Here is a 15691-nt window from a genome sequence, read left to right on the forward strand (position 1 = left end):
TTATGCCTGGGCGGGTAGGGCCCTGGGATTTGTGACCTCTCACACCTCTTCCAACTCCTTTTCCTGTTATTCTGAGATTCCGCACGGAGAGTGGGCAAGTGGCAGTTTGAGATCCATGCGTGAAGAGACGGATTTTAAGTTACAATCCCCAAATGGGGAAACCATCATCAAACCGAAAGCTTTGTAAGTCAGATAAGGAGAGTCAGCTTGTGTCTTAAAACTGTGTTTTAGGAAAGACGGGCAATAGAGCAACACCTTCCCCCTATCCTGAGTCTCACAAGAGCCAGACATCCTTCTTTCCTCACAGCTCACAAAGCCTTGATCTGGAAACTGAGTCCATACATCCTATAAATAAAGTCCACCAAGCTTCATCACTTCATCCAAGACAAAAAGAAACATTCACATTATTTCTAGGTAGAATAGCATGATACAATTGCTCGCTGCTTTTATTCATTTGGAAATGTTGCTCAACCTGACAAACGAAACAGAAGTCTGGCATACTTTTCCATGGCTTGTAAATACCAATTTGTATGTAAACAACAGCAGCCAAATGTAAATAGACAATCAGTGCAGCAAGGAGATTGAAGAGATCAGTTTGCAAAACGTGACAGATTTTCTTCTTCTGGCATTCTTCTCCCTCCTGGTTATCAAAGGCCAGCGCACACCGGTACCTAGAGCAGACCTGTTTGAACGTGTTCTGCCGCCTTTTGTACAAATTTAAAAGAATGGATCCTCACGCAAGCATTCCAAATCGGGAAACAAATTTGAAAAAAATTGCTAAAATACATTGACTGCTTTCTTTCCAAGACAGCTACTGAGAAGCTTCTTGATCCATTCTTGCACTGACAAAATGAGAGGGGGAAATAGGTACCTTGTGTAATTAAAAATTAAACCAGTCCATTCCCTGCATGCTCAGGTTCCTCAAGGGAGAAGAAAGTACCTTTGCTCTGCTTTTACTGCTTGGTGTCAGCAAAGTACTCCAGAGCTGAAAGAGTATTAATTTTTGTTCTCAGCACAAAGATACTGCTAACATACCAGGACTTCGCCATAATTTAGCACGTTAAAATGAGGGGGGAAAGGGACAGTATTATGTTGTAATAACAAATAAATGGCATAACTATAAAATTATTTTTCCTGTAACAAAAGAAAGAACTGTAGCCAGCAGGTGAGCAAGAGAACACTACAGGGTGTGGTTGTGTGTGTGTGTGTGCATGTGCGCGTGCGCGTGTGTGTGTGTAAAATAGCCGGCTATTTCAAACCATAGGAGCATGACAGCTGTGAAAAAGGAGTGCCGCAGGGAATTCTTTTAGAGTTTGATTTTTTTAAAAATATGTTTGACATGGAAAATGTTTTAGTACAAATAAAGCAACTGGTATTGAACTTAAAAAGTGTATGTGGAGGGGGAGGGAGAAAGAAGAGATTGCTGTGTGGAATGGGAATGAATAATTCATGATATTTAAAGAAAGAATGCCTCCGAAATGTTCTGCAAGGCAGTCCATGCTGATAACTCAGATGGTTATTCCCCCCCATTTAAAGCATCATTAATTCAACATCTTTGTGATTTTTTTAAAACCTTGTAAGATATTTCTGAAAGAAACTTTATTTAACTTAGATTAAGATCTTATTTATTCAGATAATTTCTTATAAATATCAAAGAGATGAGTAGAATTATTTAACCATAAACAGACAGCTTTAGTACTTTAAGAAAAGGATCTAGGGGTTTTTTTTTGTTGCCCTTTTTTTTTTTAAGAAAAAAACCCCAACATCATTGCAAACTAAAATCAACCTCATGGAAGGGGGAAAATAAGAGGAGATATTTTGAACATTACTCCATAGGACACCAGTACAATATAGTGTTAGTGAATGCATTGTAGCAGAGCTCCATATGCAATCAGAATCCAATTGTTACTGGACTGTGTACAAGCACATACTGTGCTCAATGGTCTGATGAGGTATTATGGATATGATGCAAAGAAACCTTGTGGATTAGACATGTACAATTTATTAAAAAAGTGAAACAGCTGAACATTTAAACTAGGCTGAACACAATAGCACTTCAGGTGGTAAAAAGGGAGAGTTCTGAGGAATCCAGCATCTGCAAAGACTTCATCTATCGTTATTTATTTGAGAGGGTTGGCAAAAAAATCTAACTCTTGGAATGTCCTGATTATATTATTTTGGATTTCTGTATTTTCCTTCATTGCTACATTCTGCTTTCAGTGTGGAAAAGTTCATGTAAAACAGACTGATTATTGTAAATCTCAAAAATGTATAGAGGAGCAGCCTGTTAAAATGTAGCCTACAGATAGTACATAACACTGACTTTAAGTAGCTTGAGCCAAAGTGGTATTCCAATAAATCATAGTTAATGTGTAATTTATCCATCACTGTATTAGTTTTTATATTACAGATTACACTGCTAAATTATTTCAACCTTCCTTCATTCTTTACATTGACTAAGTCTCAGTGGCACTGTGTGATGCATTGTTGCAGTGGCTCCCAAGTAGGAACACCCGTAGGTGCTATAAGATGTAATGTTGCAATGCTTCTTTTGGATCAGTAGTATCTCTTACTTTCTGGAGTATTTGTTGTCTCCTCAATGCAGAGGGCACACATTTTCAGTTTCGAGTGAAGAGAACACAGAAACTTTAGTGCCTGAATCTTCATGTAACTGAACAACTATCTGATCTATCAGCTTCAGCAGGGTCCCGGATCTAAGAGAAAGTTAAAATTATATTTCAAGCTATTTTAAAAAGTGATTTGTTTTTCTCTATGGCTGCCTTAAAGGAGTTGTCCCAAGACAGAGAACCTCAAACCAAAACAAGAAAAAACCTCAACCTGTGTTGAGCCAGCTAGGTAGCTTTCCCAGGAAAAAGCCACTCGATACTGAAAAGAAATCACCCTGCCTTAAACAGGGCTGAAATTTCTCGGCTTATAACAAATTTCTCCTGTTTCAAGAAACATGTGGCAGCACCAATTTTTTTCCTCTGGGAACCACTGGGGTTTCCTGGGGTATCTTGTCTGTGTGTCTCTGGCCTTAAGGCCCATCTTGTGCCGAAGCTTACACGCTTGATTAGAACATTTGCTTTTGAAAATGAAAATCACGAGTATCACATTTATGTTTTGCCAGTTTGCCTACCAGCTATCTGCTAACAAAAAAGTTCCAAGGGAGCGTGGCAAGTCCGTGCCCAGCGAAGCCTTTTGTTTTTGCAGATGTTTAGGCTTAGAGGAGTGCTGTGGAGCACAGGCAATCCTAGGTCTGTGTTTGCACTTGTCTGCTGCTATTCTCTGCTCGTTGTCTGAACCTGCACGCATTGTTCTCCCGACAGGTGATAACTACCCTGTGCAGTTCATTCCATCAACAATGGCAGCTGCTGCTGCTTCTGGACTCAGCCCTTTACAGCTCCAGGTATGTGCCAGAACAAAAAAATGTGGGATGGAAGCCAACATTTTAGGGGAAAAACTGCTAACCAGCTGTATGCTAAATAATAGTCTGAATGTTAAATAATTTTTGAGCACAGCCCAGGAGGATTAACACCTTATGTACTTACGGTACTGCAAATACAGCGATGCGCAGCCAACCTTGATGCTGTGAGTGAAAGATGTTGTTCTGTGTGTTTCGTGTTGGCAGAGTTAATGGTATTTTTTTCAATTATATGACCAGTTGATGGGAGATAAGTTCAAAGATGTTTTTGTACTTTATTTTCATTCTTTCCCCTGTAGCTGCAATGCACTACCTTTAATTGGAGCAGTGAGTGTATCAAAACAAATGTGTGTTATTGGGTTTTTCTCTTTTTTTCAGACAGTGTGCTACTGACAATACAATAAATTGCAAATTCTTTTAGCTTCTGTATTTAGGTAATCTCAACCTTTCTGTGCATTAAGCTGGTCAGATGTCAAGCATGGTCAGGAGCCTTGGGTTGGTCATTTTGGGGGGGGACACATACATAGAATGAAATGTTGTGAAAGAAAGATTTATGTGCCATATTATTAGCTAGCTTTTTGTGGCAAGAAGTTTTTAATTTCACAAGAAAAGACACAACAATGTCATAAATAATGAAGAAACAGTCAAAAGCTTTCAGAGTTAAAATGTGCGGAAAGGAAGTAACTGAACATGAGAGGAAAGGCCATTAAAGATGCATGTAACTATTTGTAAGTAAACCGCTGAAACCCCTGTTTGAGTTAGATTGGAGTTGGGTTCAGATGCAAAGTAGGACTAAATTGTGCCTAGAGTAGCAATCTACTGCCATGTTAATATCCAAATATCTACTCTGCTTACCCTTCTGCAATTCTATCATTTTGCAGAGGGACCACAGCAAATTAAAAATCCTCTTGGCTTTACCCAATGCTGGTATCCTTCTTGCCAAGTTAACTTAGGATAAGTGACCAGGACTCACTGTTCACTGATGGTCCAGAACTGGTGAAAAAGACCCTTTGAGTTCATGTCTGACCTAACCTACAATCAAAACTTGAAAAGAGAACACCCTGACACCGCAGGGAAAGATCTCAGAAAAATACTTTTGGGTCATGATAGTATTATGCTAAGACTGTACCTTGGACAGGCTTCAAACCAAAGGGAAGTTTTTCAAAAGGAAAAACAGGTATCCTTTGAAAACCTGTATTTGAATACTCACTGAAACAAAAGTCTCATTAGCTTTAGTTGAGAAACTACTTCAGAAATCAGCTTTGTGAATAGAGAGACTATTTTTGCTACTTTTGAAATGCAATACAACAAATAGTGAGCCTACACAAGACTGTAAGGCAGGAAAGGATAAAAACTGTTCAACTGCAAAAGAAACAGGATCTAAACCACAGGCATTGCCAATTCTTTTCTTTTACAAGATCCATTTGTAGCTTGACCCGCAGATCTATTTGCACATCAGCATTGATCAGAAGCTACAGCAATAGTGCAATTCCATTAATTTGCAGAAATGATAGACTGAGCTGTTAAACATGACGAGCACAATCAGAGAGAAAACAATGAGCAAAAACAGTGGTGCTAATAATTCAGAAGCGTTTGCGTGCTTGAGGGGCCTGAATTTCCTCTCAGATATATTTGTTGTAAAAGAGTTTTTTTGTTTGTTCTCCCCCTTTCTATCTTATTGCAATTTCACCTTTATGGGATTCCCAAACCTTTAATGTTTAATAAGAACTTAAGTAATAGAGCACTTAACCTTCAGTTGATACCTGCTCATCTGATTGTCAGATTGGCTGAACTAAATTTTATTTAGTCCTACTATTAATATTCTCTTTGTGTAAATTCCCTATGTGTTCCCTAAATGAACACTTACTTGGGTGTGTTTGTTGGAGGGAATTTGTTTATACCTGATGCGTCATGAAGACTGCGAGGGGTGTAGCATTTCAGTTCATTTTTCCATCTTTGCTTCCCTTCCCCCTTCTTTCTCTGTTTTGCTTCCTTTCTTCCACACACCCCACCCACTTACTTATTTACATGAATGCTGTGACCATGGTATCTGAGTATTTCCCAAGTGCTTAAAAATACTGATCACAAAACTAATCTCTGTTCCTTTCAGCCAGTGGGAGAAATAGCTAATGCATTTGCAGGTTTGGTTTTGTTTCTACATGTGAGCGTGTGTGTAATATCTGTGTTTGGGGAACTTGGGGAGGGAAAGCTGTTTCAATTAAAAAAGTTTTGCAGTAGCTCTAACATTTCAGCTTTACCAGGGCATTATTATTAGTTCCAGAACTATCTTCCATAACCCATGGCCAGCTGCAGTGGAAATTTTGTCAGCTTCAAGTTTATAATCTCTCCTATTTTTTGACTTATATTTGGGGGGGGATGATTGTGCTTCAGGTAGGAGCTAGCAGCAATTTTGTGTTCTCATCTTTCTGTGTGTTAGGACAACTTCTATGGAAGCTCTGAATCTAACAGCACAGAAGACAATTTATTCGCAGGTACATCATGTCATGATAGCAATTATTCCACAGAGCATGTTTCTCTAGTGGGCAATTTGTAATTAATGATTTGCCCATCTTATTCAAGCTATTTAGCACATTGCTATCAAAATGTATTTTCTCTGAATTGTATGTCTGTGTTCACCAGTGGATTATATATCTCCATGAGTTAAAAAACTTTATTGAAATCATATCTAGGAATTTCTCAAGTAACTAGTTTCACTCTCATGGGCCTTGCATTAAAAAAAAAAAAAAATAAAAAAAAATTAAGTTCTCCTTCAGCAACAGACCTGTTTGACCCATCCACTCTTAAGATTCTGCATCACATTGATCAGCTAGTGGTAAAATACCATTAATATTCAGTTGTAGCTTTGAGTAGCCTGAAAGAAAGTAGTAATTACCACACATTTATGCCAGTCGGTGTTCGTGAAGTGGTGGCTTGCTCTGCTTTGCGTTGACATCAGATAGCTTCTTTTTATCTGTATACTGACCTCCTGATGGTGGCACTGATGATGTTGTTGACAAAATGACTTAAACCTCTGTGTTCCACGCTTCCCATTGACAGCTCAGCCCCAGCTCACCAGTTTCCTCAACAACTTTGCCAAGATTTAAATAATATGTGTGATAGGATCAAGCATTGTTAGGACTCTCGGCGTAAGGGAGGGTCTTGCTGATGAGGTAACAGTTCTCTAGGTATGGTCTAAGAAGAAGGACCAAGCTATTTCTGTTCACCCCTCCAGCTTCAAACAACTGTGAGTGAATCCCGTCAAATCAACCTTCTGCTAAATAGTTTACAGATATATTACCAAATACACCTGTAGCAGGTATGCATAGTGGTGTGTGAACCAGTTCTGATGCATGTGTGTAACAAAAGTGTGTCGCTTTAATTAATTGGTGTGAGCAGTAAAACTTGTCAATAATTTTCCCTTTGCTCCTCTTTTTTATATCCACTTTCTCTGGAGTTTCTCCCCTTTCCTGTTTCCCTGAATTTTTTCCCTAGTTGTCAGATGACTGCACTGATATTAACTGATTCTAGATACGTGTGCCCAGTAATCTTGCTCAATGAGTGAAGTTGATCATGAAATGGGTTTTCCCAGCTCTCATGGTGCTGGTAGCAGTAACCTAGTTACTGGGAAGTCTCAGTGGTGGCAGAGGTGGCACCTATATGTCTTTACTTTCAAAAAAGGAATGTCACTATTTGCTCTTTATTGTTTAAAAAAATCTGTCTTCAGTCTTAGATATTTCTACAAAGCAGTCTGTGGGGTAAATAAGGAAATGTTGCAACTCTCTCAACCATGACTGATAAACTGTTGATAGAAATGGAAGCACTACAATGATGCTAGCTGGAGTTATTCCTAAACAAAGTGAGCTCTAGGAAAAAAAGCAAAGCAAAAAAGCTTTCGTTCATAACTCTTTCCCCAAACTATTTGTGTAATTTGTCCTTCAAAATTTATCGCTTATAACACTAATGAACCTTGGCAAGTCTTAACTATAGTTGCAGCTGTGTTCCTGAAGCCTGAAGTTTTTATAATCCATTTTAAAAAAGTATAAATTTTAACTAAACACATATTTGTCTATTTCTTTTCTCCCCTCCCATCTCATCCTACTCCTCCATACTCTCTTCTAATTGCAGACAAAGTAAATGACCTTTTTTTATACTGCTGGGTGCAGATCCAGTGCGCTGCTGAAGCATTGCATAGCCTGCCTCAGGGGCACAATATTAGTAGAGGGAAGGCCAAAGAATGCTATTTTTAGTTGAACAGTTCAGCAGATGGAGGCATGAATACTCATATATCTGAAGGTTGAGGGGTTTGAACCATTAATTTTGATAATGTATTTAACCCTGGGAACAATCAGAAACTGTAACTCTAAGGTTACAATGCTTTTGACCTTTAGAGAACAGAGGGCACTCAGTACAGTAAACAATATATTACATTTCTACTTATTCCAATTCTCTCACACATATAAATTTCAGGACATAGTTGACATTTGCTTTCCTCAGCTATTTTAGTGCTGGTCCTTAAAGTAAGTCAAGAAGAATGTGCAGGAAAGAGGCCAACGTAATGCGACAGTCATGTAAATATGGCCTTTAAATAGCTAAGATGTTAAATGTGGCCTTTTATGAAGAAATATTATTCTCGGGAACTAGAATCTTGGTGACTTATTATTTCAATGAAAAAGTTATTCTGGTGGACTGTTGCTCTTATGGAGTTTCCTCTATATGTTGTAACCTTAAAGCAATTTTTTAGTGGGGCTAATATGATCTGATAGCAATAGCTCACACTGGAGGTGATTTGGTCCCACTCTGGTACCACATCATGCAAAGTGATGTACCTGCCTTATGTCTTATTAAATGATGCCTGCTCCTCTTCAACAAATATAGCAGTTAAATATCACACAGCTTAAGTATTTCTAATTAAAATATCTCCATGTGTCAGCATATTGGTAATGTATTATTTTAATCCATTTATTTTGTTTATGAAACAGTGACATATGTTTAGATTGTGAAATATATGAGCCTTAAAAATCACTTTATTGAAGAAAATTAATTTCTACAATGCTGTCTCAGTAATGTGTTCACTCACCCAGTCAGTCACTGGCAGGGCTGCCAGTCTTAATGTTGGTTAGACACAGTTTAACAGTTTTATCTGACATAACACTCTCGGATGTAGGCAATAATAATTTTTTGAAATGCAAAAACCATGGGGTTTTCCTTTTTCTTTTTTTTTTAACACAATGAAGAATGGGGATTGGGTAAATGTGAAAGAGATTTGGTGAGACCAATCAAAATTAAAACCAGCTAGTTACCTTTTCAAAGTTAGACACTGTAATTTGTTTGTCAGCGGGTAGATGTTTGGGTCAGCACTGTGAGTGAGTGACTGTCAGCGGGAATTCCTACAAGACAAGTAATTTCCCTCAATGTATTACTGACAGATTGCTCACTTCTTCGAATCACTAGAGAAAACAAACTTAATATTGTTACAGGCAGAGTTTCTGTCTTCATTAGCCTTATAGAATGATTTTATCTAGCATTCAAAGACTATTGAGCTCTAGGTGGGCATATTTTAACAGAATGTTCCTTATTATGATACAGTGAATAGTAGCCTAAATTAAGGGAATGGTGTGTGCAAATTTCAGTATATGGAAGTAGTAAATTAAATATTTTGGTCTTTTTCTTATGTAGAAATTTAGGTTGTAGCAGAGGAAGGAAAGAGGTTGAAAGAAGATTTTATTAGGGCTCTGAGAGACCAAGCAAGCCCTCTAATGAAAATAAAATTAAAAATATGCCAACCTTGCAATACTTTGGAAAATTTAATTAAAATCAATGAAATAGTTATACTTGTGCCTTTCCCTACTTGAATGTTTATGTCTCTATGTAATATCTGTGTTATCAAGTTGAATTATATCAGTGGCAGTATCAATGAAAATGATGTCATTGAGTCAATATTTTACCATATGACCTCCTTTCTTTGCAGAATTTCTTAATACTCCATCTTCTCCCACTCCTCATCTTCAGCCCTGAATTATCTGGCAAAGTGATTTTCAGCAAAAAAACCCAGCCCATCAAAATTGAGACTTTTTGCAGTAAAGTATCAATTCTGATGAAATTTTGGCCAGGAGGATTTTCCTAGCTCCCCCAGTAATGGCACCCCTGACCAAAATGAGAGGGAGTCTCCCTATTCTCTTCAAGTTAGTAAAAATGGACAGACAAACAAATAAAATCATTAGCTAGAGTGATCAGCCTGGTACAGCAGCATTGCAGCTGCAAGACCCTTTTCTCACCCATTCAATACCCTGCCTCTCCGATGACTGCTTTAAACAGCATGTCTTTGTTACTGTCATTCTTGCTTAATGGAACAGTGTCACATTATTTCATAAAAAATTTATAGGAATGTTTAAGAAAGAGGCTGTTTCTATAGTCCGTAGCAGTTCTAGTACTTGTCTTGGCTGTGGCGAGCCAAAGTCCAGTCCTGGGCTTGTGTTTCCCCCTGTTGCAGGAAGGACGCTAGCCACTGGGCTGTCACCCAGTCTGGCATAGCTCTCCGTTTCTGTTCCCTTCAGATGACCAACACCTCCTCCGCCTTGGGAAATGCTCCCGTCCTGCACCGGCTCTCCTGTCCCGAGAGGGAAGACTTTTCAATCTGGCAGCTAGGGATCAGGCTCCTGGCACGATCCCCGTCTTTTGCACCTTTAGATCTCACCAAGCAGGGCAGCTGCTTTCCAGGCCCATATGTTCTGTTCCAGGGAGAATTTACCATTGACATCATAAATGGCACAGGCATAAACTCCCTTATCAGGAAGCTTGTATGTTTAAAAGGATGTCATCCTTATAGCCTGGATTGCAGGAGGTTTCCTCTGTCTCTCCAGTCTGTATCAAGGCAGAAGCTTGAGCCCAAGTGACTGAGGAGGCTGAGCCCCCCGTGTCAACAAGGCGTTCTCGCTGCCTTAACAACTGGCTGCCCCTCACTGAAAGCCCAGGCTCTATTTTAAAATAATTGTGCTTTGCAAAGCTCCCTCCCTGGGGTATGTATTCACTCAGAAGGCAGTAAGAAGCAAATAAGTTCCCGCTGCATTTACTGACAGAGCACCAGAGGCACCAGTACTACAGAGTGCCATCAGGGGACGAGCACATGTTTTAAAGCTCTTTTAAAACTCTGGCATTCCTTTGGGGAATAGGCTGACTGTGAGGCATACTCTGAGCTGGCAGTTGGATCCCTTCAAGCTTCCTAGAAATGTATATGGTGTATGCCTTACAGGAATTAGCTGCAAGTGAATATATTTCTGGGATTTTATTATACTTCTGATAACCATAGAGCAAGCTGCTTAATTTGGCTACAAATTACAAACATGAAGGATTTTCTCCTGTGAAGGTGTTAACATATTTGGATGTTTAGGAACTTAGCAGCAATCAGATTAGAGACAAAAATGTCTTTTAAGTCAGGTCTATACACAAAGGAAAATAATACACTTCTGTATCTTCATTCTTTCCTGACTAATTGCTACAGAAGAAGAAAACTTAATAACCCACCTTTCATCTGAATCAAAAGTTCTAGGAATAAGGATGGTTAGATGAGAGCTTCTAGGTGTAGACGTACACACACACACACACACACACACGCTCAAAGGAAGCAGAAGAATTCTCTTAAAGGTGTGTGGACTGGAAAGATATCATCACCTGCCTTATTTCAGAAGGTCTTTCTTTGATTATAAGAGAGTATTCCCTCCCACTGACCCAATTCAGAAAGAAAAGGAAATTCATAGAAGATGAGATAGAACTCATCAAATCAGTGTGTAGATATTGCTATCACTGAGTAGAGTCTTTTTAGATGATGAAATAGGAATGGCATTGCCTCCAACACGCTGCTTGTCTAAGTTGTATTTGGTCTGCAATGTTTTAGAATCCATGTGACTGAGAAACTAGAAAAGCATCCTAACTTATAGAAAGTTGGAATCATCTGTCTATTCTTAAGACTCAGCATGAAGGCTGCATATGGCTGGAGGCACAATAGAAGGCTTGGGTATCAGTCCTGAAAAAAAGAGACTGGAGGGAGAAGCATCTTTAGGAATTCAGGAAGAAAAAGACATTATGCTTAAATGCCAGTATTAAGGGATTATTCAAGACTTAAAGGAATCATTCACAAAATTGAGTGAAGTCAACACAATAGAGCACATATTTTGGTGTTGTGCATGAATTACAGCAAATAGCTAAGAATGAAAATGAAGAAATACTTCAGGTGCAGGAATAGCGAGAATGTGTTGTCATGTCCACTCGTATTTTTGGAAGTGAAGTGAGAAATAAAAGCCGTAAAGTCCTTTCAAAGAAGTTGCATCATTTGTCCTACACACTAGAAACAGAACAAGTCACCAGATTTAACTAGTCTACAGCTTTATTAAATAACACGTCTGTGAACTATCCATAGTAATTCATTCAGTACAGGCCATCTCTTCTGCTGCAGTCTTCAACACCTAGTGGAGGGTTAAGATCAGGCCTCATAACCATTCTGATCTGGTCCCAGCACTGTTGCTGAAATATCATCACACTCACTGCAGTTCAGAAAGCATGGAAATCCTATGCCAAATTCACATTTACTCGTGTAAAATACATCAGCTTACAATGAATTTGTAATAGTAAGTTCCCAGTTACCTGGTTTTGAGGTGCAAATGTGAATTTTTTTTTTAGATGTGATTTTTACAAGCCTATTTGAATATGTTTTGCATAATTTTGTGTGCACTTCCTTTAAGGAAATTATTTAATTTTCCTTGAAGGTGCATGAAAGTTCTAAATATACAGTAAAAGATCAGTGTGAGAGATCTGCTAAGCAGCCTGTAAAGCACAATTATTTCTAATGCTTTAAAATACCTGTAAACTGGGCTTGTTTTCTGCTTCACAAAGAAAACATTTCACTGTTTTCTGCATTTAAATATACATTTTAAATATGTTGACTTATCAGGTAATGCAGCAGGCTGAACAGGGACAAACCATTTTTAATGGTATGTTAATTGAATGGGATGCTAGAGATGCACCTGAGTGACTTTTTTCCCAGATGTGCCCCAGCTGACTGATAAAGCTTCTCCTGATAAGTAGAGCCAGTATATATTTATTATATCCATGTCTTTCGTCCATTTTTGCTAGTGAAAATAATAGAATGGCTGCAAGCTACCACATGAACTGTCCGTGTCTCTTACAAAAGTAGGAAAACATTCTGGCTTCAAACCCCAAGCAGCACTTTCAAAAATTCAGCTCTTAAATGTAGAGCTGCCTCGGCATCTTCTCACAAGGTGGGGATTCAGATGTGGGAATTGAGAGAGGTAGTTTAAATGGGACTCTCCCTTTTTCCTGACTTGCACCCATTTAGTACTGGGATGGTGTCTCATTATTCTGTCATGGGAGCCTGTAGAAATTTAATTGTAGTGCTTTTGCCTCTCAGTATGATTAGCAGTGGTAGGTGAGCATTCAGTTTTCTTGTTCTGTGTCTGTACAGTTCTACACAAGGAAACACTGCAATCATTATATCTGACAATTTCTCCATCTGGGTGGTCAGACAGTGAATGAATCCACCAAGCTATGCCAGATCTTAAGAAATATTTCTAGAGAAGATCTATTGCCACTTTTTTTTTCCATGTCCTGATTTCTTTTTACTTATGCCCTTCTTTTTCTGTCTGGTGCCAGGTTGAAAAAACCTAGGTGGTCTACACTAGAAGCACCACTTGCACAACCATCTTCTGCCCTGAATTGATTCCATCCCCTGTAGGATTAGGAGAATAATTATGTTTTTAGACCCCTTCAACTAAGATTGTCTACATTACTGGCAATCGTACCAGTGACATGGACATGTGCTTACTAGGAAACTCATTCACCAACTCATTTCACACTGCTCAACAATCAGTTACTCATAATTGCTTGTAATCCTGCTGACATGAGCCTGAATGAAACTCCTGACTTCTCTCACAAAGCCCATCTATCTGTTAACATTTTTTAAAAATAAATATATGAAATTCTGAAATGTAAAATTTGATAAGCTTTGATAGCTATCATCTGTTCAGCAAACTTACTGTAATTAATTGCTTTTCAATCATATAATTTTATTTCCCTTATCACAGGGGTTCTTTTTAAAGCAGCTACTTCTTTTTACACTAGCTTTAGTCCAGAACACATTTCTACTGTCTGAATTCATGAGGTAACTGCTCTTCATATAGATCTCTCACATTTATTGTTAAAGATACTTTATATTAGAAGTAAGGAATAAAAAACCTGATTTTTGGAAGAGCTTCTAAAAGAATATCAGAAAACATTTCAAATTCTTTCTGTGAATAATTTGATTTACAGTGTTACCAGAGAAGGTAATATTATGATAGTGCAAAGTGAATGAAAAAACTGCATTCCAGTGCAACCATCTGCTTATATTTTCATATTTTCCTGATAGATGTGGTTATATTTTTACTTTAAATAAGTGCTGCTTATTTGCTTTCCTTGGATACAGTAGAAGGAGTTTAAAATGCTAGAGCCTTTGTTTGCAGGTAACTTTGGAGCCATGCTTCCTGGTCCTTGCTTGCTTTCCTAAGTGAGCTTGTTACTCAACTTCAGTGCTATCCACAATTTTGATAAGGTAGAATTTATGCTATAAAAATGCCAAAAGCAAATTCTAATAGAAGCAAACATAGGAAAATTATATAAAGATTTATCTTCAACATTTCACATTTTTTGTCAAATAACATTATCCACTGGAAACTCAAAATTACTTTTCAAGCAAATGCAGTTGTCCTTTGCTGTGACTGGCTTTCTACCAAAGGTATTTAGGCTTAAATGAACTTATATTTTATTTATCTGTTTACTTCTATATCAAATACATAATAGTTTTAAGCAGAGTCTGTAACACTTATTTTGAAAAATCATTTTAAAAGTTAAAGATTTTTTTGCTTATTTCCAAGCTGTGTAGTGCAACATGTAATCTGGGAGAATCACAAAGATAAGTCTGTGGTGTTCTTTCCTGTGCATGGTAAATAACAGGAGAATTGTGATCAAAAAGCAGCATATCAGTAATCTGACAGCATTAAATGAAGGAATGCAAATCTTTGCGCTTAAGAGAAAGATTTCATTGACATTTCTGCTATCCTCCTGAAGAGGAAATGGCTATAGACATTTCATGAAGTTTTTACATATTGTTGCATTCTGTTTTTTCTTGATATTTGCAATATTTTATTAAAATAGATTTTATTGATGCTCACATTTTATCTTTAATAGGAATACTTCATGGTTGTACTCAGATATACCTAGTTTGGACACTGTAGTAGTGCAGTACCAGTGTATCCCTTTCATGAGCAGCAGAAAGAAAATGGTGACTCGTTCAGGTTCACAGAGGGTGTGTTTAAATGGAAGGTCTGAGGGATATTCCCTAGTTTCTGGGTACAGGTCCTCACCCCATGTGGAGGTGGGATACAGAAGTATTTAGTCCCTCCTGCCTTCTGTGCTCCTGTTTGCTGGCACACAGAGGTGAACCATGTCCCCAGGCTGGCCAGAGAAAAGCGTAAGACAGGAGGTAGCACTGGGAGAGCGCTCCGGCTCTGCAACTGCAGAGGAAGACTCCTGGTTAAACTACTTCTCATTAGGACCTCCTCTTGAGAAAAAAACACAGAGAAAAAAGATGCACTCTCAGTTTGGGCTTTGATCTTGCTTTCATAAACAACTCAAAGAATTTGCATGGTATCATGCAACTATTCCATTATTGTTGCTAGCAAAAATACAAGAGAATAGATACACAAAGTGAAAGAGATGAGAACAATTAGCATTCCTTTATTCCTTGTCAGAACTTAATCTAGATCAACTAAAATGTTTGCTGTTTTTGTCATGCCTCAAGATAAAATGTCAATGTTTACATATTCCTATCTTTTAGACAAAAGATGCTTATTGTTTTAGAACACCTGAGTTACTGTCTATAGGAAATTATAAATATGTAATAGATGCCTAAGTTCGCCTCATTGTAAGTATTTTGTATAAAGAGCAGTTCTTATAACTGCAACAAGCAATTTGTGTTACATACTTCTGTGCTTTTTCTTCTTTTGTCCTTTTCTTACACCACAAAGAATTAAATCAGGGTGAAATTAGTAAGATGAGAAGCTAAGGTGTTATGGCCTCTTCCTCCGTTAGGACAAAAAATGCTAAGCATGTATTGTGTAGAAAGGATTTTTTTTTTGATTATCACATTGTCCTGCCTGCTATTTGTCTAGATTTTAAGTCCGGAGAGCTCCATTTGAGACAGCAAATGGTCAAACTCCA

General features: G+C 38.0%; 1 protein-coding gene across 8 annotated transcripts in view; it reads left to right on the forward strand.

Moving 5' to 3' along the window:
• The window catches only part of SOX6 (SRY-box transcription factor 6), a 382363-nt gene that overhangs the window by 284904 nt on the left and 81768 nt on the right, over positions 1-15691 (forward strand). For all 8 annotated transcript variants that reach the window (XM_069803757.1, XM_069803759.1, XM_069803760.1 and 5 more), the window contains one exon: positions 3330-3409. In XM_069803757.1, the coding sequence (XP_069659858.1) occupies positions 3330-3409 (80 nt within the window). The remainder of the gene's footprint in view (positions 1-3329; positions 3410-15691) is intronic.

Source organism: Haliaeetus albicilla, chromosome 16 (genome assembly GCF_947461875.1).
Source record: "Haliaeetus albicilla chromosome 16, bHalAlb1.1, whole genome shotgun sequence".
Taxonomy (NCBI): Eukaryota; Metazoa; Chordata; class Aves; order Accipitriformes; family Accipitridae; genus Haliaeetus; species Haliaeetus albicilla.